The sequence below is a fragment of the Abramis brama genome (assembly GCF_963993115.1).
Source record: "Abramis brama genome assembly, chromosome: 9".
NCBI classification, from domain to species: Eukaryota; Metazoa; Chordata; class Actinopteri; order Cypriniformes; family Leuciscidae; genus Abramis; species Abramis brama.
The window spans coordinates 15,270,876-15,296,096 of NC_139971.1; the positions used below are offsets into that span (position 1 = coordinate 15,270,876).

Genomic DNA, 25,221 nt, shown 5'->3' on the forward strand with positions numbered 1-25,221 from the left:
TGTCAAACTCTGCCTTCAGCATTTCCAGTGCTTCCACTGACTTTTCAGCTGGGAATGGGGCTGCTGGTTTTTCAATTGAGAGGCTTTGGGTAACAGAGAGATGAGTGAATTCTTGCTTTTGCACTTGTCCCACAAGCAGCGCTAGTTTCATCCTCAAATGTTTTTATGTGGGAATACATGTCACATATTAGTTTCCCCTTGCTGCAAGTAGAGGCCGTTCAACATTTCTGTCACATCTGTTAAAAAGGCGAGGTCCCATTTTCCATTCTGTGTCGATCAGTTCTGGGACAGTTTTGCCCTTTGTCAGAAGAAAGGCGTTGATCTCAGGCAGCAGCTCGTAAAAACGCCTCTCAACTCTGCCCCGGCGGCGAGGTCCCATTTTCCATTCTGTGTCAATCAGTTCTGGGACAGTTTTGCCCTTTGTCAGAAGAAAGTGTGTCAGACCTCTTTCATCCATTTCTCTATTCATGCATCCTATTAGCCCCCTCAACATGCCAACCATACTAGGAGCCCCATCAGTCGTGATACCAGACAGCTTAGACCAGTCTAGATCCAACTCTCCCATCGTTTGGCACACTTTACCAAAAATATCCTCCCGTCGTTGTACCTTTAAGGCTGCCAGCACCTCTGACACTTCAAAGTCTGAGCTAACTCTGCGAAGAAAAATGAGCAGCTGTGCTGTGTCCTGCACGTCATTGTTCTCATCCAGTGCTAATGCAAAAAATTATAATTCTTTCACTTTCTCCTTCAGCTGGGCATATACATTATACCCCATTTCTTCAGTTTGTCTGGTGATTTGTACTTGCGGACAGACTCACCGCATTTAAGACGTCTTTCTTATCGGGGCACACCTCCTCCGCAACAGCATTCAAACATTTCTTGATGAATTCACCATCATTGAATGGCCTACTGCTGGTTGCAATCAGTTTAGCTACCTGAAAGCTAGCTCGAATGGATGACTGGTTCAACTGGGCTTGCCGTACAAATGTATTCAGCTAAGCTGATAGTCCACTTTTTAGTTTCTCCACTTTGTCTGCTCTCATTTGGCCTTGTAAGCTTGCATACTTGTGTCTGTGGCAGGTTTCATAGTGTCGGCGCAGGTTGTATTCTTTATACAAGCGGTTTTCTTGGTTTTTCATGGTTTCTTGACAGATGAGACAAACAGCCATTTCTTTGCATTGAGCAAAATAATAATAATAAAAAAAAAATATCACTTGTCCACTTTTGGTTAACCCAGCTCTTGCCATGATAATAGCCTTAGCTGCTGACATGCCATTTAATCTTTAACTACCTATCTTCCTACCATCCTATTTTCCAGAATTAACTGATGGACATAACATATCCTGCCTCTATTTTTTGGCAATGCGGAATACTTCATAATGGATCCATTGATCCAGATCATTGAATCTGTAACTTCATTGTGAATTAAGAAAGCTTTTCAGAATTTTGCTGTATGAGCAACTACTCTATTTCGCTGAAATGTCTAAACTGTTTAGATTCATTTTAGTTTAAATTTAACATGTTTGGGTCACATTGTTCTTGGTCTAGGTTTTAACTTTGTGCCCCCTACATAATTTGTTTTAATTCATGCTCTGGGCTTCATTAAAACATTAAAATCTTTAGTAATATGTTGGAAATTTGGTTATACTATAAAGCTCTTCAACTAATAATAATCCAGAAATTAAATATGTTCCCCTTACAAATCAATCTTCTATTTGAATTTGCAAGTCGTTTTATAATCTTACAAATACGTTTCTACAAATACGGATTTTCTTTTCTGCATCCAATAGCATACTTTACAGATTTTTAGGATTAGTCCAATTTTCTATTCGCCCTGCATTGCGAGCTTTAATCGGATTGCACAAGAAAATTCTGATCTTTTTTTACAGACTCTGATGACAGGTTTTAACAGTCATCAGCATCTTAAATCCTGTAAAGTCTTTTCAATTTTCATAAAAAAAACATTTATGTACATTTATCACATTAAATGACCAAAAACTAGTTAACGCGGCTGTGCTTATTGGAGAACAACTATTGCAACTATTACATTTTTTTAGCATCTATGATATCTGCATTCGAATTTTAAAACCCTCAAGTTTCTTCAGTAATAGTCCCTAGATTATTTATTATTTTTACAGTAATGTGCCTAGTAATGTCCCTATAGTCCACCAAATTAAGAGACTTTCCTCTTCTCAATTTATGTGTACCTGAAATAGTTTCAAATGAATCAGTCATTAATCAAATCATGAGATCTATCTCAATACTCAGCCCTATAGTTTGATTAAACCAAATAAAGGCGTGTGGGGTTTGCTGAGGCTAGTTGGTGTAGTTTAAGGTGAGAGGCTTGGACCCAGGTGTCACAATCTCCAACCTTGTTGTAAGTTGCAAGATTTTTCCCTGGGATCACAATCGCACCCCACTGGACCTTGTTTGTGGAGTGAACCATTTCCTGGCTGCTTTCACCTGTGAATGGAGACCTTAAGTATTTTTGTTAGTGACAACATGTATTAACTCATCTGCTTGTCTGGCCGGTTGTCCTTTTTGGTGAGACCTGTGAAATTTCATGTGGGCTGAGGGCTGTCCTGGCTCCTTTTTGGGCTCTTAATCTTTAATTGTTATCAATACAATGAGCAGGGCTTGAACACTATTTATCCACCTTGTGGATGATATTTCAAATTTATTCTTATTATTCTTACTGGCATTTAAAGACATTCTGAACTCTATTGGAGTTAAACAACACGTGCCAGGACCTACTCATTGTCGTAATCATACTCTAGATCTAATATTATCACATGGAATCAATGTTGATGCCGTTGAAATTCTGCAGCAGAGCAATGACATCTCAGATCATTATCTAGTCTTGTGTATACTTCATTTAGCCAAGGCTGCAAAGCCGACTCCGTGTTACAAATATGTTAGACCTATCACTTCTGCCACTAAGATTGCTTTATTAATAATCTTCCTGCTCAGTTTCATCATCTCAGCATTTAACTTTCTCTTTTCCAGCACTTTAGACACAGTTGATCCTTTGCGCTTAAAGAAGATTAAGAAGAAATAGTCCAACGCCGTGGTACAACGAGCACACTCAGGCCCTTAAGACAGCAGCCAGAAAAATAGAGCGCAACTGGAAGAAAACAAAACTAGAGGTATTTCGCATTTCATGGAAAGAGAGCACGATTGCATACAGAGAGGGCTTAAAAGCTGCTAGATCTGCTTATTTTTCAACCCTATTAGAAGAAAATAAACACAACCCTAGGTATTTATTTGAAACAGTGGCTAAACTAACGAAAAATAAAGCTTCAAGCCCAGAAGTTTCCAAGCAGTTCAGCAGTAATGACTTTATGAACTTCTTTACTTACAAGATTGATAATATCAGGGAGAAAATTATAACTATGAAACAGTCTACTACAGTATTGCATCAAGCAGCGCATTGTAGTCTCCTTGAGGAAAAATTTGATTCATTCATTGCTATAGATGAGGAAGAATTTACTAAACTCGCTAAATCATCTAAATCGACAACATGTATGTTAGACCCTATACCAACTAAGCTATTGAAAGAGATGCTTCCAGAGGTCATAGATCCTCTTCTTAATATCATTAATTCATCTTTGTCATTAGGATACGTACCAAAAACTTTTAAGATGGCTATGATTAAACCGCTTGTTAAAAAAAAACACAACTTGATCGTACAGAATTAGTCAATTACAGGCCGATCTTGAATTACCTTTTCTGTCATAGTTACTAGAAAAGGCAGTATCCTCACAACTATATTCCTTTTTAGAAAGAAATGATATCTGCAAGGAGTTTCAGTCAGGATTTAGACAGTACAATAGTCCTGAGACAGCTCTCATTAGAGTCACAAATGATTTGCTCTTATCATCCGATTGTGGTTGTATCTCTCTATTAGTGTTACTCGATCTTAGTGCTGTATTTGATACTGTCGACCACAACATTCTTTTAAATAGACTCGAAAATGATGTTGGCATTAGTGGAATTGCATCATCTTAAAAATATATCTAAATTACGTCATATGCTCTCAATGACAAATGCAGAACAATTAGTTCATGCGTTCATGACATCAAGGCTAGATTATTGTAATGCTATTATGGGTGGTTGCCCTGCACGCTTAATAAATAAACTACAGCTGGTCCAAAATGCAGCAGCTAGAGTTCTTACCAGAACCAGGAAGTATGACCATATTAGCCCGGTTCTGTCAACACTGCATTGGCTCCCTATTAAAGGTGCTCTAAGTGATGTTGTGTGATGTCACTTCTTGTTGACATTTGAAGTATTGTCAAACAAAACGGAGGCTAGCTAGACTCTCCCTCCTCCTCATCCGCACACTAACCCCCCAAATCCTTCTTGTCGGTTATTGGCTGGAACAGTTTGTTATGTTTCGTGGTGCGGGTTAGCCCAGTTTGTTTTTCTTGCCGTTTGTGGAGCCTGGGCTGTCTACAGAGACCGTGTTTTTTTTTACAGTGTGTTCAGGAGACAGGTAGCTAGCGGATAGTGAGGAGATGTTTGCTGTATGTGACAACAAATGTTTTGGCCTAAAAAATGCGTGACATCGCTTAGAGCACCTTTAAACATCATATAATTTTTAAAATATTGCTGATTACTTACAAAGCACTAAATGGTTTAGCTCCCCGGTATAGTCCTTCACGTCTATTGCGATCTCAGAATTCCGGTCAGTTGGTGGTAGATCCTTTTCCTATTTAGCACCAAAACTTTGGAACAGTCTTCCTGATAACATTGTCCGGGAAGTAGACACACTATGTCAGTTCAAATCTAGACTATAAAAACATATCTTTGGCCCAGTATACACATAACACATTATAGACTTCTATAATTCAATGTTAGGCTGCATAGTTTAGGTCAGCCGGAACCAGGAACCCTTCCCATAAATCCTGATGTACTTGTTACATCATAAGAAGGATGGTGTCTACGCTAATATTAGTCTCTCTGTTTATCCCGAGGTTTACCGCAGTCCGCCGTATCCAGGCCGTATGGGACCTGCGCCTGGACACGATGACAACACAGTCCTGAAGTGTCAACTAGGCTCTCCCCTGTGAAGGCCTCCTTCCCTTCCCTTTACCTCTGAACAGATAAAACGTTGTCGTTTTATCTGTACAGAGTCACCACGTGGCTACGTGGACGTGATAAATAATTCTGCATTATACATTTTTAAGGCCAGACAAGTAGTTTGTTAATGGTTGATTTGTAAAGAAGGACTACACGCCTGCGCACATATATATTCAAACGCGCATACCTATGGACTGAACACGTGATGCACATGTGCGTGACGTCGGTGTAGGTTTGCGCAGAGATAACTGATAATCATTTGCACCTTGGAATCTATTTCCAGGAGTGCGTTCTCGAGCCACCAGGCACTGTTTTGTGCAGATAGGCGGCCGGAGCGCGCCGAGGGTTTACTGTTAGAACGGTGTCGTGTTGGCGGCCCCTAAGTTAATAACTAATGAACTTCGCAACGGATGTGAATCAATCAATCAAAACTAACTTTAGCTGGACAATAACTTTATCCTAGAGCTGCTGTAAAGCCAAAACAATCAACAAAACAACTTTACTCATGTTAAACAATAACGAGACAATATTTTATACATTTGGAAGAGTATCAGTTATGTTCGATGGGATCCATCATGACATCCTGCAAAAGGAAAAAGTTAATGTGGGGTGGACAGGGCAAGCTTGATTGCTCTCTGCCTTCCCAAGTTATGTGCTGCGCAGGTGTGGCATTGTTTCTTTTTGCCACAACAATAACCCAAGCCAGGATAGTTAGCCAAATTCATCCATGGCCATTATTTATTGGGCATATTTTACCCTGTGGGCCCACTTAATACATTTAGTTACAGTTGTTTTGATTGACATCATTTATTTGTCTTGGTGTCTCTCAGAACACCATCTTTCACACACTCATTTTCACACACTTTCACACCCCTCTCTGGCCAGAGAATCATACTTTTTTGTCTGCCTTAGCTGTTTATGAATTGAATGGGGAACATGTATATTATTTGGGGTGGAATACCACCAAATCTGAACGGTAACAACTTTGACGACGACAGAAGCTACTGAACGTAGACACACTGTGGCATTATAAAAAAAGACTTCAACACTAGTTTTCAACACTAGTTTTCGAATGCGCATGCGTCGCGTCTGAACGCGCTGTTGTCTTTGGAGCTCCATCGATTGATTTATAATTCTTGATTTCTCTTTAAACTCACTTACAACGAACATTTTCTATTTTTCCTCACCTCATAGTTACAACGCGGACTGTTGAGCAGACGTGTCTCAAGCCTAGTGATCCAACGCTGGATACTCTTACAGGTTACGTCCGTGGATCACGGCTGAACGCGTCTTCTCCACACTCATTTATAAACAAACATTTTTTTTCGCCTATCGTGCGTCTACTCCACACCCGTACCACTAAAAAGACGGATTATATCCAAGACTTAAGCCATAAATTAGTATTAATATTGATAGCATCACTGGTAGCGTCGTTGCTAACTTAACTTACTGTCCATCTGTTAAAATGGCGAATATATCAGATGTAAGTAATCTACCTTTTGGTGCAGGTGAGGACACATTTGAGCTACACGCGGTACAGTCTGAGCTGGAAGCTGTTGAGAAACAGATCCACGACCTTTTAGTGAGACAGGCCGAGCTGATAGATCGGCGGTTAGCTCTTGAAACATCACGCGCCGATGCACACAAATCAGTGATTAACGTTACTAACCCGCTGACTCCGACCTCGTCTACTCCGTGCGTTACTCAGCATCGGTCACGAGCGTCGAGGCCGCGATCAGCTATGGTCTCGTTTACGCCGGCTCCAACATGCCACCACGAAGCCTGGATATTTCCGCAGCGGAAGACGCGAGTCAGGTCTAGACCAAGAAAACTCTCTCCGACCCTCCCGGTTTTCGAGATATCCACACAAAACCGCTTCTCCCCTCTTCGCGAAACAGAACGCGATGCTGTGATCATCGGTGATTCCATCGTTCGACACGTACACGCTACGTTAAATAAAAGTAAGGTGCATAGTCACTGCTTTCCTGGTGCTCGTGTTTCTGAAATCGCTGCTCACGTTCCCGAGATTCTGAACGAGCGCGTCGGAACTGTGGTCCTGCACGCGGGAGGGGCCGACATCAGGCTGCGCCAGACAGAGGTTCTGAAGAAAGACTTCAGGAATCTGATCGATACGGTACGCAGCACATCGCCTGATATAACGATCATTGTGTCAGGACCGCTTCCCACGTACCGACTAGGTCATGAAAAGTTTAGTAGATTATTCGCGCTAAATGAATGGTTAATATCATGGTGCAATGAGCAGAAACTGCTCTTTGTAAATAATTGGAATCTGTTTTGGGAGCGTCCTAGGCTTTACCGTGCTGATGGCTTACACCCAAGCAGATTCGGATCGGATCTTCTGTCAGATAACATCTCCAAAATGTTAAATACCTTTTGACTAGTAACCAAAAGTCCAAATCATAGTCTCTGCTGCACCAAATTAACTGATATAAATAGTGTAGAACATTGCATAGAAACTGTGTCTATTCCTCGTTTAGTGAGATCAAATAATAAATCTACTGCAGGATCTAGAAAAAATCGAATTGTTATTAAACCAGAAAATGTTGCTATTAGTAATCAAAAACAATTTCTAAAGCTAGGTCTTCTAAACATTAGATCACTCACACCTAAGGCAGTTATTGTAAATGAAATAGTCACAGATAATAGCTTCGATGTACTTTGCCTTACTGAAACTTGGCTTAAACCTAATGATTATTTCAGTCTAAATGAGTCTACTCCATCAGGATACTCCTATAAGCACGAACCCCGTCTGATTGGTCGTGGCGGCGGTGTTGCAGCGGTCTATAGAGATATTCTCAATGTTACTCAGAAAACGGGTTATAAGTTTATTTCGTTTGAAATACTTGTACTAAATGTTACGCTCTTAGATGTTAGAAAAAAATCCATATTATCTCTAGCCTTGGCTACCATATATAGACCGCCTGGGCCTTACGCTGATTTCCTAAAAGAGTTTGCAGATTTTCTCTCAGATCTATTGGTCAATGTAGATAAAGCATTAATTGTTGGAGATTTTAACATACACGTAGATAATTCAAATGATGCGTTAGGGGCTGCGTTTATAGATTTATTAAATTCATTTGGGGTCAAGCAAAACGTCACCGGACCAACTCATCGTCTTAATCACACACTCGATTTAATTATATCATATGGAACCGATCCAACCGATATATCATTCCACAAAGTGATGATGTCACTGACCATTACTTGGTAACTTGCATATTACGTACTGCTGTAATATGTCATGCGGCGCCGTGTTATCGACCAGGCAGAACAATCCTTCCATCCACCATAGATAATTTCTCAAATTGCTTATCTAATCTGTCTCAGCTGCTGCCTGAACCCAAACAAACAGATGAACTAGAAGAACTAACTAGCACTATGAGCACCATTCTCTCTAGAACATTGGATGTTGTTGCACCCATTAGATTAAAAAAGGTCAGAGAGAAAATTAAAGCACCATGGTACAATAATACTACGCATGTTCTAAAGAGAGAAACCCGTAATTTAGAGCGTAAATGGAAACAAACTAATTTAGAGGTCTTTAGAATCGCGTGGAAAGACAGTATGTCACGTTATAAAAAGGCCCTAAAAGCGGCCAGGGCTGAGCACCTCCGCAAACTAATAGAAAACAACCAAAACAATCCTAGGTTTTTATTTAACACCGTGGCTAGACTAACAAATAAACAGACGTCACCCGAACAAAATATCCCGTTACAGTTTAGTAGTAATGATTTCATGAACTTCTTCACTGAGAAAATAGAAAACATCAGAACCACAATTGTAAACGTTCAATCCTCAATCGCACCTTATAATTCAGCCTCAATTATCCCCCCGCAAGAACAATTACAGTGCTTTACAACTATAGAACAAAAAGAGTTAAATAAACTTATCACTTCATCTAAAACAACAACATGTTTATTAGATCCTATACCAACTAAACTACTGAAGGAAGTGTTACCTGTAGTGGAAGAGCCTCTCCTCAATATTATTAACTCGTCTTTATCTTTAGGTCATGTTCCAAGAACATTTAAACTGGCAGTTATAAAACCTCTCATTAAGAAACCACAATTAGATCATAATAATCTAGCAAATTATAGACCCATTTCAAATCTACCTTTTATGTCTAAAATACTAGAAAAAGTTGTGTCCACTCAACTGGGCTCTTTCTTGCAAGAAAATGATATCTATGAAAAGTTTCAGTCAGGATTCAGACCGCATCATAGCACTGAAACTGCGCTCGTTAAAATCACAAATGATTTACTCTTAGCTTCTGACCAAGGCTGCATCTCAATACTAGTTTTACTTGATCTAAGTGCTGCGTTCGATACTATAGATCATACAATACTCTTAGATCGACTACAAAATTATACTGGTGTTCAAGGACAAGCATTAAGCTGGTTTAGATCATACTTATCAGACCGCTACCATTTTGTCTATTTAAATGGAGAAAAATCGATCATAATTCCAGTAAACTATGGAGTGCCGCAGGGATCTGTGTTGGGCCCTCTGTTATTCTCAATATATATGCTGCCACTTGGAAATATTATAAGGAAACATGGAATTAGTTTCCATTGTTATGCTGATGACACTCAAATATATATTTCATCACGGCCGGATGAAAACGCTAAATTATCCAAATTGACAGAGTGTGTTAAAGATATAAAAGATTGGATGACGCGTAATTTTCGTTTATTAAATCCAGACAAGACAGAGGTAATACTTATCGGTTCAAAAAACCGCCCACAGAACCTCTCACAATACAACTTTGACATTGTAGGATGTCCTGTTACTTTATCCTCTACAGTAAAAGACCTGGGTGTTATACTCGATTGTAACCTGTCTTTTGAAAATCATATTTCGTATGTTACAAAAACAGCCTTTTTCCACCTTAGAAACATTGCTAAGCTACGTAATATGCTATCAGTTTCTGATGCAGAAAAGTTAGTTCATGCATTCATGACCTCGAGACTAGATTACTGTAATGCTTTATTAGCCGGTTGTCCTGCATCCTCAATAAACAAGCTACAGTTAGTCCAAAATGCCGCTGCTAGAGTTCTTACTAGATCAAGAAAATATGATCATATAACACCGATTTTATCATCACTACATTGGCTACCTATAAAGTTCCGTATTAATTATAAGGTATTGCTACTGACTTATAAAGCCCTAAACGGCTTAGCTCCAGTCTATTTAACGGATCTTCTATCACCCTATAATCCATCGCGCTCTTTAAGATCAATAAATTCAAGGCTTTTGGTCATACCTAGGATATCCAGATCAACCAAAGGAGGGAGAGCATTTTCACATTTGGCTCCAAAACTCTGGAATAGCCTTCCTGATACTGTTCGTTGCTCGGACTCACTCTCCCAGTTTAAAACTAGATTAAAGACGCATCTTTTCAGCCAGGCATTCATATAATATTGTTAATCTCACAGTTTCAAACTACAATCCGGCCTCTAGTTCATAAATGCCAGAGGAGAACTGGCCCCCGACTGAGCCTGGGTTCTCCCAAGGTTTTTTTTTCTCCATTAGGTCACCTGATGGAGTTTTAGGACACCATTAGGTCACTTGATGGAGTTTTTCGGTTCCTTGCCACTGTTGCCTTTGGCTTGCTCAGTTGGGGATATTTTGGGGATATTAAATTTTATTCTATCAATCAATAAATTCCACTAGAAACAAACTTTGTTGTATTATTTTATTTTAATACTGTGAAGCTGCTTTGATACAATCTGTATTGTGAAAAGCGCTATACAAATATACTTGATTTGATTTGATTTGATTACCCTTGCGACAGTGTCTAAACGTTAGGATATCAATTTTCAATTGTCCGATGCAGTCGCCATGTGTTTGAGTTTAACACAGTGAACGTAAACCTAACTTTCAAAATCAAATAGATTAAACACTTTAAATAATTGTATAGACCTACAGTTGCAGTTGAACATCTACAGTCGACGTTAGTTTATCTGGATCTCGTCTACAATCGACGTCCCCGAATGTCTACAATCGACGTTAGTTTCCTGTATCTGGGTCTTGTCTACAATCGACGTCCCCATTCATTAATATTTATACTCTAGCGCAGTGGTTCCCAAACCTGTCCTGGAGTACCCCAAACACTGCATGTTTTCTTTGTCTCCAAAATCAAACGCATCTGATTCAACTCATCAGCTCATTAACCCATGTGATAATGAGCTGATGAGTTGAATCAGGTGTGTTTGATTAGAGAGACAAAGAAAACGTGCAGTGTTGGGGGTACTCAAAGGACAGGTTTGGGAACCACTGCTCTAGCGCGTCTCCTCATGGACGTCGGCCGAGTTCCCTAACTCTCACTTGCTGCGCAGCAATAATAACCGACAGACTTCAGACAATGCCTTCGAATATGCTTTAATCACGGCCATAGGATCTCATGACATGAAACATTACATAATTTCCCTACAATTTGATTGGTTCTTCATATGCAAACCCTTCTGTTACTAGGTAGGAGCAAAATTAGATCTCAATTCATTAGAAAAAATAGAAAAGGGTTAGAAGTTCATTTGATTACTCAATATGTCATTAGACTATTCTAGACAGTATATTTTTGATGTTGTCATGGTCAGCATTTCAAAATTTTCCATGGACACAATATTCAGAGAACATTTTGGTACATTTTGTTCAAATGTTAGAATGTTAGGCCTGAAAAAGGGAAGTAAGGTTTAGATGTTAGAATCATGGTTAGTTTAAAAGATAGTTCACTACCTTATCTATTAAAAATCCATCACAATATCAACATGCAATATCTTTGTTGAAAAAAAAAGAGACAAAATATTACAGACTGCTCACTGTACAAGCCTCTAACAACAAGCTTTCATGTTTGTTTGTCTGTTTGCCAGATGTCAAGAGTTTAAATCACCCAGTTAGAGCTTTTCCGGATACAAAAAGAATACATTTCAGCCTGGTGTTTTACTTGTGCACACACTCTATATACACTGAGAACTGACAAACAAGTAAGCTGAAGTTTGGCAATCTCCATTGAGATATTGTGCTTAAATGAAAGTGTCATACAGCCAGAATGTGCTCTTTCATGAGCCTCTTGCACTGTTTGCTGGCTTTTCAGCAAAAAAATTATTAATTAAATAATTAATGAGCAACAACAACAATGAAAAGTAAACCTCTCTGTAATATAAGGATTCTGTGGACTATTTGTTCAGGAAGCAGCTCATGCCTGTAACAGAATTTAGATCCAGCAGAGCGATCAAAGTGAATCCAGACATACCTTAGGAACATGCATGCTTCATTATTTTAGAATCAAGTTCCACTGAAGTGATATCTAATCCAGTCCTAATCCAATTTTCAGGGTGCACTGGAGGCATGTGGTAAGGTGTCACTCTTAGAGGTCTTCACCAAAACTGCTGCAGTCAAGGTGGGTCCTGATAAACCACTGGAGGGGGTTCGATTAACTGCTCTGCAGGTATATTATTTAGATTTCTGGTACCATTATCAACCTGTGGGGTATTCTGGGTTGTAAATATAATCGTTTAACACTTTGAATTTAATTACATAATTCATGTCCCATTTTATTTTTGAATAAAGGCAAGAAAAACATTGCTTGTTCCAACACCTCGGCTAAGAACTGGATTATTTAACAGGATCATTCCACCAAAAGGTGCAACCAAACAAGAACTGCGTGTTTGTTCTACTTCTCAGGTGACATCATTCATATTCTTAAGTTATGCATTGTTGCATTGTGCTCCCTCACATGTTTCAATTAAAACATTCTTTCCTAAAGGGTATTAAAGATTTCAGTGTCCCGATTGGTTTAGATGACAAAGTTCAAGTGGATCTTGTCATAGTTGGATCTGTGGCTGTATCTGGAAAAGGTAAAACTCTGCACCTTAGGATGATTTGAGTATCTTTTATTTTCTTCTCATAATACAATGAACTAACAATATGCAATTCCATTAGGCTACAGAATCGGAAAAGGTGAAGGCTTTACTGACTTGGAATATGCTCTGATGGCATATATAGGAGCCGTGAGTGAATCCACTACGGTCGTCACCATTGTTCATGATTGCCAGGTTAGTAATGTAGCCTGTGATCACTGTCAGATTTTGCTCATTGTGGTAAATCAAATGGAAATGCAAAATTAAGGCTTGAAATGAAAACTGAAAAAAACTTATATAACTCTTAAAATATCCTCAATAAACCACAAAAGGACAAGATTTACATTTTGTAGGATAAAGATAGGTGAAGATCTTTGTGTTGTTGTTTTTTTTTTTGTGTGTATTTGAATAAACCTTTATCACACTACAAAGTTTCAGATATACTAAGATAAACAGTTTAAGATAAACTGTTTCAATTCTAAATATTTTACTGTGAAATATCTAGTAAATATGAATCAGATGACAAAGAGGAGAGAGTCAAAGTTGTCAAAGTATGTCAAAGTAACATTTGCAGATGAAGAAAGTCCAACAGATCATTCGTGCATTCTGAGAGTATCGTAATTTTTTTTTTTTTTTTTTTTTTGAGTGTCATAGCATGGTCAGAATTGACAGATTTGTAACAGAAATTCACCAGAAGTGTAAACACTGTGAATTTGGTGAGCCTAAAAATTATATGATCAGAAAAAAAAAATAAGAAAAAAAAATTCAGTGTACTAGATCTTAGGATGAAAGAGCCGCTTCTGAGGGAAACTCATATTAGGCAAAGCCATTGATATAAGCAGGGCAGCTGAGGTTGCAACAAATCAAATACAGGCCATGGAAGTACACCAGAGTAGTTGTAACAAAAAAAAATTATAACCGCATGTTATAACGAGTTGACTATCCCTTTAAATTGATGCTTTATCGCTTTGCTTTGAATGCATGTGCGGGCATTTCAAGTCCTGCGTGAGAAGTGTCAACACGTGCGGCGTCTACCAACTCACAGGTATTGCACACCGGACACGTCACTTTCAGTTCAAGACAGCAGTCCAAACACAGACGCGGGCACGGAGAGATGTAGAGTGGTGCCGCCAGTATGTGTACACTCATAGAAAAAATGTGTTTGAAGATGTGGTGCGGCACTGCTCTTCTCGTCCGGTGACAAGGGAGTCATGCAGCTAGGACAACTCACAGCTATCGCACACAAGACATGTGAATTTCCAAGGGGGAAACAAGAACTGATAAGAATGTAAATATGTACCTTGAAATGCAATGCAAGTCGCTTTGGATGAAAGCGTCTGCCAAATGCATAAATGTAAATGTAAGACATGTCGCGTTCAGTTCAAGACAGAATCTAATCGCAAAAAATGCAAAAGTTAATTTCAAGAAGTGCCGTCGATAAGTTTGGTGTTTAAAAAAAAAAAACGGAAGGAGAAATAGGCCGCGATCTAGGCCTATTGTAACGGTCACCAGCTGGAGTGCCCTTGAGAGCCACCAGGGGGCACTCCACATCAGACTATTGTCATTCCCTCACAAACTACATCTCCCATAATTCTCTGCCTGGACTCATTAGCACTCATTGTTTTCACCTGTGTCTCATCTTCTTGTTTGCTCACCTATATAAGCCTGGTTCTTTCTGTCATTCCCGGCGAAGTCTTGTTTAGTTTTACACTGCAATTCCGAGCATTCTCCCTGGTTTCATGTCTCTTGGTTTTTGGATTTCTTGCCTGTTCTGTGGATTACTCTTTTGCTCGTGTTCTCTGCCTTGTTGTGTTTGTTTGTATGGACTGCCTGCCTGTGTTTGACCTTGCCTGTACTTTGGATTACGTCTTTGGATTACCCTGTTCAATAAATACTGTATTTGGATTCTCAAAATTCGTGTCTCAGAGCAGTTCGTGACAGAAGACTTTGCCAATATGGATCCAGCAGAACGTCTCGTCCGCCTTTGTCAAGGAACTCGCATGCAGTGGGAGGTTCGCCCAGACCCCCGTTACTGCATGCCCGTTATACGTGGCTCCTCAGCTGGTGTTTAGCAGACACTTGTTCTAGGAGCGTTTTGGCCCGGAGAAGCAAAATTTCTGAACACGGCTAAGAGTTTGGTGGCAGGCCGGGTGTTGTTAACACATGGAGCGTGCCGTTCTGCCACGCCACCTTGGGACTCGGCCATGAAGCTAGTGCTGAATCGGTCATTATATGGAGGAAGCCGGTTAAATGCGGCTGCGTCTACCATATGCCCCAGGAGCCTCTGAAAGTTTCAGTGGGACCCTTTCTCACTTCTATGTAGCACCAACTGGACACGTTCCTGGTGAGGAACGTGTAGACCAAGTACACCTCCAAACCGGAAAAGAGAACCTCAGTCCGTAGACGAGTTTACTCCTCTCCAGTTGACCTGAAGACCCAACTGGCTATGAAGCACTCGAAGGGAGGGACTTGTACTGAGACTTCGACCCCTCAACGCAAGGGCACAGGCATGGGCCTGGGTTGCGGAAGGGTAGAGATCTGTGGTAGAATATGTGTCCTTTAACTGCCGGCTCAACTGCCGGCTGGCGATACAAGAGGTATCTGAGGGGTGCAAGGCTTTACAGGGTTGCACACCAGCAGTCTGCCCCTCTTGGGACCCAGGAACAGAGAAAATTGCTCTTTCTTTGAAAATACTGCTGGCTCCGCTTTTATGGGAACCAGAACCAGAACAGACATACACAAACAAAGACTCCTCCCGGCCCTCCACTGGGGGAGGGAGTGGATCGGTGACCATCTCTAAGAGCTCTCTTCTTCATCCCTGGGTGGCCCGCTCAAGAGCGCTTGCTTACCACCTGGCTTGGTAGCGGCTGGAGCGGGTCCACGCTGAGGCCTGGGTGGAGTCTGCTGTGATAGCTCAGCGGGAGCTGAGGGACACCCTCGGTGACGAGCAGGCGGAGGATCTGCCCCAGGCGGACGGGTGGAGGCAGCAGCAGGCCGCCTGGGCAGCAGAGAACTGTTGTGCGAAGTTCTCCACTGCGTCGCCGAATAACCCAACCTGTGAAATGGGGGAGTCCAGGAATCAAACCTTGTCCGCATCCCTCAAATCCGCCAGGTTGAGCCAGAGATGGCGCTCCTGGACCACTAAGGTGGACATCGCCAGACTGATCGCGTGAGCTGCAACCTTCGTGCCTCGGAGGGCGAGGTCGGTTGCAGTGCGGAGCTCACCCATGAGCTCACGGTCTGGGCTACCCTCCTGCATATTCATGAGTGCTTGGGCTTGGTGGACCTGAAGCAAGGCCTTGCCTGTGAGGACGGACGAGAACTTACAGGCCTTAGAGGGGAGACGAGGATCCCCCTTCCATGAGGTAGCAGTCGCCGGACACAGTTGCATCAGAGGGAGGCAGCGGAGCAGAGTCGTCATCTCCAGAGCCCAGCTCTCCCTCCGATGCTGCGATGAACATCCTGTCCTCTGGAGGGGCCCTGAACGAAACGGCTGGTCGGTCCACTACAGAGGGACCAGCGCATTCCTCAGGGAGGGAGGAGTAAGGTATCCACGGGGCTTTGCCGGGCGGATTACCCCTCACTGTAATCCTCAGATCACCCAACCCATGCAGCACTCCAGCCTTCTTCTGGGAAGTTGGCCCAGAAGAAACACTAGAGCGGGGCATGGGAGTAGGGACCCCACCTTCGCGTTTAACGAAGGCGAGTCTCGATCGCAACACCGAGATGACCATGTTCCCACAGTGAGAACATGAATCATCCATGAGAGCTGCTTCAGCGTGCTGTAAGCCCAAACACGTGATGCACCTATTGTGACCGTCAGAGGGGGACAGAGCCCTACCGCACCCAGAAATGCACAGATGGAATGACATCTTGAAAAAGACCCAAAACACACCCGTGTTGCTCTTTCAGGAAATGGGACCCATCACCAGTGCCGGAGCACACAGGGGAACAACTGCGGCAACACTTTTCAGTGAAGCACTCACTATTCCCGCTCTCAACCGGCCATCAACAAACACACTTTTTAAAAATGCTGTTAAAACAGCAGTTGAGAGCTTCCGTAGCTTGCGATCACCGCTTTACTTGCTGTAACACACCAGCACTGGGAGAGTCTTCCAGAAGAACACCGGCACACTCGCTCGTTGTAGAAAACAACACTCTTCAGAGACATCAGAAGACCCGATCGGCTCCGAAGCGAAAGAGAACTGGTGCTGCATCCACTTCTGTATTTATACCCTCGCTGCGGGGTGGAGCGTGTGATGCAATTCACGCACGCCAATGTACATTGGCTCGTTTTTAACAATACTCTAAGATGACAGGCTCTCTAAGCGTGATCCCAAGGGAACTGTACATTTCTTGTCTATTATCACCAACTGCTAGTTATACCAACGATGGAAATGAGCGCAATTACAATAGCAAAATATGTGAGAGAGCGTTGCTATAGTCAGACAATATTGTACTGCAATACGTAGCACTTCAAAGTTAATACCTAATCAAAACTAGTTGTAATAAAAAAAAAGGTTTAATGACAAAAGTTTAAGTACTTGTAATAAAAATAAAAAAAAAGTTTAATGACAATATCTGGTTATGGTTACATTTAAAATAGTTACAAAATAGATGTATGAGATGATAAAAACTTGCAGAATGTTAGAGAGAGAGGCAGGCAAAGAAAGAGTCCCCCAAGAAAGAGACCCAGAGGAAAAGAGACCCTTTTATCCATTCCTTGACCATGTGACTGAAACACAAATGTGGGATATTCAAATGGACCAATCAGATAATTACAACTTACCCCACTAAGGTTTGACAATTCGTTGACCCCCGATGTACAAACATTTTGCCTACAGGCCTTGATCACTATCAAAACCTTTGTGCCTTTAAGAATTCCAAATGGCCCTTGTGGTAAAAAAGAGGAGGTTGAAAACAGTAAAGCAAATGTCTTTGTTCATTTTCAAATATCTTTGATTATTTCAATAAGAAATATTTATTTTGATGTTTGCATCAGCTTGGTCTCTGTATGTTGTAGAATGATAAACGGGTGTTTATAATGGTTGTGGCTCATTTTAATTTCTTGTTTGTCATTTTGGCAACACATTGTATTTACAACATTCCAAGTATATCTTGAGGCAGTGAGACTTGTGTCTGAATGTGTGAGGAAGCAAAGCATACTGTTCTCAGTTTCAGCGCAGTTTAGGAAAATTTACTCTTTTGTCCTTTGCATTAACACTGTGAAATTAATTTTTATATCCAGGAACACTGCAATAGTGGCCTCCTTTTTTTCTTCTGATGCCCTGTGGCTTTTCAGTTTCCATCTTTCCCTGTCTCTGTCTTTATCTTTCACTGTCCTCCACTGTCTGTCTTTCACTGTTTCTCTACCATTGTATCTGTTGAGCTCAGGCAACACAGCCAACCCTGTGACGTCACAGAATTTAGTACTGCCCATGTTACAAAAGTGATTATAACCTCTTTTTCTTTTAAATGGTTACATTCATGTAACAATGTCCGCTGTCGTGTCAACTAGGGATGGGCATTTTTTTTTTCAATTTCTCATTTCGATCATTGATAGGTAAAAAAAAAAAAAAAACGAGTACTCGGGGGCGGGGCGTGTCTGTCATGGAGATAATGAAAATATTTTAAAGGTCCCGTTCTTCGTGATCCCATGTTTCAAACTTTAGTTAGTGTGTAATGTTGCTGTTAGAGCATAAATAATATCTGTAAAATTATAAAGCTCAAAGTTCAATGCCAAGCGAGATATTTTATTTAACAGAAGTCGCCGTTTGGACTACATCCCTCTACTTCCTTCTTTAATGACGTCACTAGAACCGTTTTTTGACTAACCTCCGCCCACAGGAATGCTCCCTCAACTCTACCGAAATTCGTTTATGTACTTGCGCACTTCTTATAACTTAATGTGTTTACTCAGCTCTTATGGTGATTTTCTGAAGTAAAACTGACGCTTCATCTTTTGTGTGATGTACAATAAACTTTATTAAACTCATCAGTATATGTTTGATCATCATTCAGACAGCAGACTTGTAGGCTATTAATAAATAATGGATACATACAAGCAGATGACAAATACGTTATAATAACCGTAATTAAACTACTAAACTATACCTGTTTCATCTCTATACAGCACTCTGACTCTGTAGGCATTATTGTCCGACTCGAAATGAACACCGTTACTGAGAATTTCTGATATTATCATCATTCCGTGAGATGAAATTGTCCTGACAGACTGAGCACAAGCTCATGAAGCTCTGCCCTCTGGGCCGTCCAACAGCAGCTTATTTGCATTTAAAGGGCACACACTAAAACAGCGCGTTTTTCTGTGCCCCAAAAAATGACAATTTAAACATGCTGTAAAAAATGATCTGTTGGGTATTTTGAGCTGAAACTTCACATACACACTCTGGGGACATCAGAGACATATTTTACATCTTGTGAAAAGGGGCATAATACGGGACCTTTAAGACTGTTACGAAAATTAATGTTGACAAATAAAAATTACATGAAAACATGTATATTAAAACATGAACATATGACTAGAAAAAATAACACTGCTATATCATGAGCTAGATTATGAAAAGAAACTGACCGTCTTCAAAAACCCAGTCAATAATATCCGGCCTTGGATTTGAGCTGAAACTCTGAATAAACACCACCCTGCAGCGATTTGCTAGAGGGTTAATAAACTCAGCCAAATGCATTCTATATTAGATTAATCAGGTATATACCTATTATTACAACTTACATCTGCACAAAAGGACTCCAATGCGCACGTGAACATGACAGTTTGAAAGGGTAACTCCCGTTGTGGATTCACTCTTCCCTTAATAACCTCGCTGATACACGGGCAATAAAGCAGAAAGAATTTACAACATTCTATTACAATCTTGTTCTCATTATAATGCAATGTATAGGGCACATCTTGCACTTAATTAAATTTTTTATGATCAAAGTGATTACAGTCATCACTGCGCATTTTTCGAAGCCTAACGAGAAACAACTTTAAATAAAACTGGTAAACTGCAGCGCTTTGCTAGCTGGTTAATAGACTCAACCAAACACGTCCTACATGAGGTTAATCAGATAGACCAAATAAAAGTAATTTTGCAACTTACATCTGCACAAAAGGACACAAATACGCACGTGAACTTGACCACGCTAGTCTGCTATAACTGTCGTTGTGGATTCCCTTAACACCGTGCTGATACACAGGCAACTAAAGCCACTTAAGAATTTACAACATTTTAATCTATTACAATCGTGTTCTCATAATGCTATGCATATGACAGATTGGCGCTACACATTTTGTACTTATCTGTATACATGATCAAAGTGATTCCAGGCATCACTGCCTTTCAAATCCAGTTTCACTTTATTTTGTCGGTCTGGAAGGCGTGCTAGTAGTTTATAAGGGAGTTTGTAAAAATTACTCATAACCTATGAATTATGAACTTTTATGACAAGACTTATGAGCTACAGGTGGTCACCTTTTGACCTCCGTTTCCTGACTGTTTGAGTGCATTTATGATACCATATGTTGTGTGATCAGTAAGTGATTGTTTTTCCAGGCATCCTTTTTTGTCTCTAGCTGGTTTAACGCCCACAGAAGAGAGATGTCAGGGGGATTTGTTTTCAGAATGCACAGCAACCGTCTATAATGTGTGTGTGAATGAAACAATACAAATGTGTTTTAAGAAATAATAAGTATTGATGATAAATAAAGCAGATAAAATAGTAGATGTATGAAATATATGTATAATGTACTACTTATACTATAGATGTATAGTATAAGTATTTTAAAGTTAGGTTTTAAGCTTTTCAGCATGAGTTGAAGTGTATGAGAACTTACCAGAGTTGAATTGAGATGCATGCAGTCCATTTGCTAAACTGAAAATGAGGATTGTTTCCAGCTTGGCAGGGGCACCGTCCCCTTCCTCTCTGTGTGGTGTTGTGTATTTGGTTTGCCATATGTTGCTAGAATTATCAAACAATTAAAAGGCAGGATGGCCACTTTTTAAGTTTTATTATTGAGTGTTCAAATGTAAACATCCCCAGACAACTGTCTCCCATCCTGTCTGGGAGAACCCAAAATGTGATCAATTTGACACCTCAACACTGACCAATGTGTCAGTGACTTATTCACTGTAAGATCAATAGAATAAGATATTCATTCCTGCGTCTTCAGGAAACAGTCAGGCGTCAAAACACATGGTCAGGAAGCTAAATTTTATATACACCAGGTTCATTGATTCTTATGAAAAGCTAAATCTTCCTTCCCTCTCTTTGATCTTATTATATTATTTAATAGTTTATTTAATTAGTTAATAGTGATGAGTAAATGGCTCAATACTGTTTGTTTTATTTTCAGATGGTTTTCACAGATATACTAAAGCGTGAAATATGAAATACACACACAACATTTCAAATGGTTGAGTAAAATATAAAATATATTTTAAATGAAATTATTATAAATAAAATAATGTAAAAATAAACATCTTACTTAAATTTACTGAACCAATTACAATAGTTTTAGCTAAATTAATATATAAAAAGCACCTACATTTTTCAGAGAGCAGGAAAAGAGCTCCTTACACAGCAATGACCATAACTGATTTACAAAAATGCAATAAGTAGAAATATAAAATCTCTTTGATATTATTCTATTATTTAATAGTTTATTATTTAATAAGTTAATAGTGATGAGTAAATGGCTCAATACGGTTTGATTTATCTTCATATGGTTTAGAAATATAGTAAAGCTTTATACTTTTCAGTATTGGATTAAATGAACTGTAAGCTTACCTAAAATTACATGACAGAGCATGTAATAGACATAAATTGATCAATAAACAGAGATAAAACATTAAATATTTACATTTTTGATTTTTAATTTTTAAATAAATGTTTTGCTATTTACTAGCGAGTCAAAATTTATTAAAACAATTTAAACAGTTTTAGTTATAAAAATAATTTGTTGATAAAGTTTTGTTGTAGATGTTTCTCCATAAGTTAGAAAGTTAATCAGGCTGTTGTCTATTAAAATCAATGCGAATAACGTTTTCAAAAAATATAAATAAATATAATTTATATGCTGTTTTGCTCATGGGACATTTTTTCTCAGGGCAAAAAAATTGTGGTATTACTATCCTTTCGACCACATTTTGTCCACACAACGTTAGGGAATACCTGAACACACACACACACCGGGTCTATAAAAGGAACTTATCATATTTTAAATTAAATGATTATAAATAAAATATATAACTCAATGATTATTAACATATATGTTACAAAAATTAATTTAAACCATTTTAGTTATAAAAATAAATAAATATAAAAACACCTTATATTTTCAGAGAGCTGAAGCAGTTCTTTATGCAATGATAAAAAATAAAATAAAAACCAATACAAAAAGCAAATAGTTTAAGTTGTTATAAACAAACAACTCCCAGATCCTCCCAGGGATAAACTACACTGTCAAATGAATGCTTCAGGCCCTCACAGAGACTGGAGGAGTTACAGACCAAATGAGGCTCTGTCTGTGCACAATGTCACAGCATTTGTAAAGTTAGTCTGCTTTCCAGAGCATACTACTTCCACAGTTTTATTTGCACTGAATTTATTTAAAAGCATAATCTCAAAAGTTTAAATTAGATATTTTAAAATTAAAAAGTTGTTTAACCTAGAAATCATGTGACCAATGACAAACAAAGCCTCACTTTCTGTCCAATCACTTGCATGATTAATTTTGCGTGCCGTAATGATCAAACCCCCAGATCTTACTTTACGAGTAAGTTTTCATTCAGACTTATTCAATTTTCATACGAGCAATATATAGAACACAAATTATTTCAGGGAAATAAAATATTTGCCATATCTGTACATTATTCTTCTATTACGTCATAATGATATTCATACTAGCATTAAATGCCACAGCTTAATGGGTAAATTAATTAATCACAGAGAAATTTAACACACACACTTTTATTAGGCTTTTATTTGTGCATATCACATGAAACTATCTAGGAAATACGTGGTGGCTGCTACGTCCCAGGAAGTTTCTTTCACAGGGTTTTGGCTGTTTTTATTTTTGCTAAACACCAGATGGCGCTGTTTTCAACACTCTCAAAGCTTTGAATCTATTCCCGGAACAATCAGGGGAAAGCCTCAGTGCTTCATCCCTAGTGCTTCGTGCTGCCCATTAACACATTTACCAATAACATATTAACATAAACCTTACTAAACATCATACATACAAACAAAGTACTGACAATAGTATTGACATCTGAGTTCAGGAACCACAAGTTCCTCAAAACAGGGAACAAACAAACATTAGCATTGGCCAGTAACAGGGCTCTCAAATTTTGAAGACAGACAAGAATGACATTGCCCCCGTCAGTAGGTCAAAGGGGTGGCGTGTTGGACGGGTCGCGGGAATGGGGGTGTTTCATTAATAATATTATTATTAGTGTTTTTGTTGTTGTTATTAATAATTGCTCATATAACAAATACAAAAAAATATTCAATATCCGCATGTGCGTGTGTGTGTGTGAGAGAGAGAGAGAGAGAGAGAGAGAGAGAGAGAGAGAGAGAATGAGAGAATGGTGTTGTTTATTGTAAGTGTTTGTTGCCTTTTTGGACTTGTTGCCTTCCACCTGCACTGTCTCCTCCTCTGTGCTCCTCCTCTAATGGGCCTACCCTTTTCGCCACCTTCTCTGGGCCAGCATCCTCTAACCTGGCCTTTTTAGGGGACTTTCCTCTCAGGGCGAATGAGAGGATGCTTAATTGCTTTTTTCCTGACATCTTTGAAAGAGAAAGACAGATGCAATGATTAATGCATCCATGGCCAGGATATAATTATAAAAGACATGATTTTAAAAGTGACCTATAACATCAACTATGCAATACACTTTAATTTATTTAGTGCTAATAAAATGATTAAGCCTATTTGGAGTGAGAGATGTTTATAATGTGACAATATGTCAGTCATCGTGTGATAACGAAAATATGACTAGGCCTAGATTACTTGTTCTGAGCAGGTGTTGTTAGTAAAACTGTTGGCTAAGTTACAGACACTCATGAAAAACTGATGCTAATTATCTGGGAAACATTCTCTAACAGCAGTCAAGTTGTCACTAATTGTGTCAAACAAGTTGTGAATTTGTAAACATTAAAACAGGAGATCATGACTTAAATCTTAAATCTTACCCAGATGGCTATTGTGTAGCCCCTTTATTTTTTTTTGATTGGCTGATAAGTGGCAGGCACGACTAAGGTACGGATCCACTTGTCCGTGCGATACTTCTGTCGCGCCGCACTCCACTTTATTCCTATGGGTGACGTCAAGCGACTTTGGCGCGCCCGCAAAGCATTCCAGGAAGGCGGCGCTTCATTTGGAAAAATGTTGCACATCATAAAGCTGGCCGATGCCCATCTTTATGCAAATGAGTTCCATTGAACGTGACGCGATCCAATAGAAGTAGAGCATATGGAGATGGGGGGAAGTCTCTCGCAGGTTTTAAATACGCAACATTTCCCGCTCGGTCAAAACCACGCCCATAGCGGTAAACTAAGGAACGCCCATCAACATACAAATGTGGGGAGGCGTTGCGACACCACGTGACAGTCGTGTCGCAAAAGTGGATCTGTATACACGCTATGGCCGTGGTTTTGACCGAGCGGGAAATGTTGCTTATTTAAAACCTGCTTCCCCCCCCGTCTCCATATGCTCTACTTCTATTGGATAGTCGCGTCGCGTTCAATGGAATTCATTTGCATAAAGATGGGCATCTGCATTTTAACACAAGTGCCAGTACTTTTCACAGTACTGTAGCTTTGCAGGAAGGTTTCTTCAAGCATCTTGGAGACGTTCACGCAGTTCTTCTGGATTTAGTTTGTCTCAGCATGTACAGAAAGCTACTGGGACAGAAGTAACAATAAAAAATGTTACAGAATGAATAAAAAACATTTTTAATCCAAAAGAAAGTAAGTTTAGTACAATGCTTACCCAAATAATTAAGGAATCGAAGTGACACAACATCTCACACGTTTATAAAGTTGTACCAGGCAGAAATGGAACCTACATTCTTTAGAGCACATGCTTGCTGCTTATCACTGTGTGCCACTCGGATGACATGCTTTCACTTAGCTGTCGATCTTCTGTAGATGATGTGAGGATGAATTTAAAATCGAAGATTTTGTATATAAATGCACTGCATGTCATATTTGATCAATTCATATTAGATTATTCATA

The 25,221-nt window shown here is 39.6% G+C and overlaps 1 protein-coding gene across 1 annotated transcript in view; it reads left to right on the top strand.

The window, feature by feature from the left end:
• Positions 1-467: 467 nt before the first annotated feature.
• The window catches only part of mthfsd (methenyltetrahydrofolate synthetase domain containing), a gene marked incomplete at its 5' end in the record, with an annotated part of 73,360 nt that continues 48,606 nt past the window's right edge, over positions 468-25,221 (top strand). Inside the window, 6 exons of the mRNA XM_084125136.1 lie at positions 468-640; positions 3,041-3,146; positions 12,437-12,550; positions 12,673-12,786; positions 12,869-12,959; positions 13,045-13,157. Coding sequence (XP_083981262.1) covers positions 468-640; positions 3,041-3,146; positions 12,437-12,550; positions 12,673-12,786; positions 12,869-12,959; positions 13,045-13,157 — 711 coding nt within the window. The remainder of the gene's footprint in view (positions 641-3,040; positions 3,147-12,436; positions 12,551-12,672; positions 12,787-12,868; positions 12,960-13,044; positions 13,158-25,221) is intronic.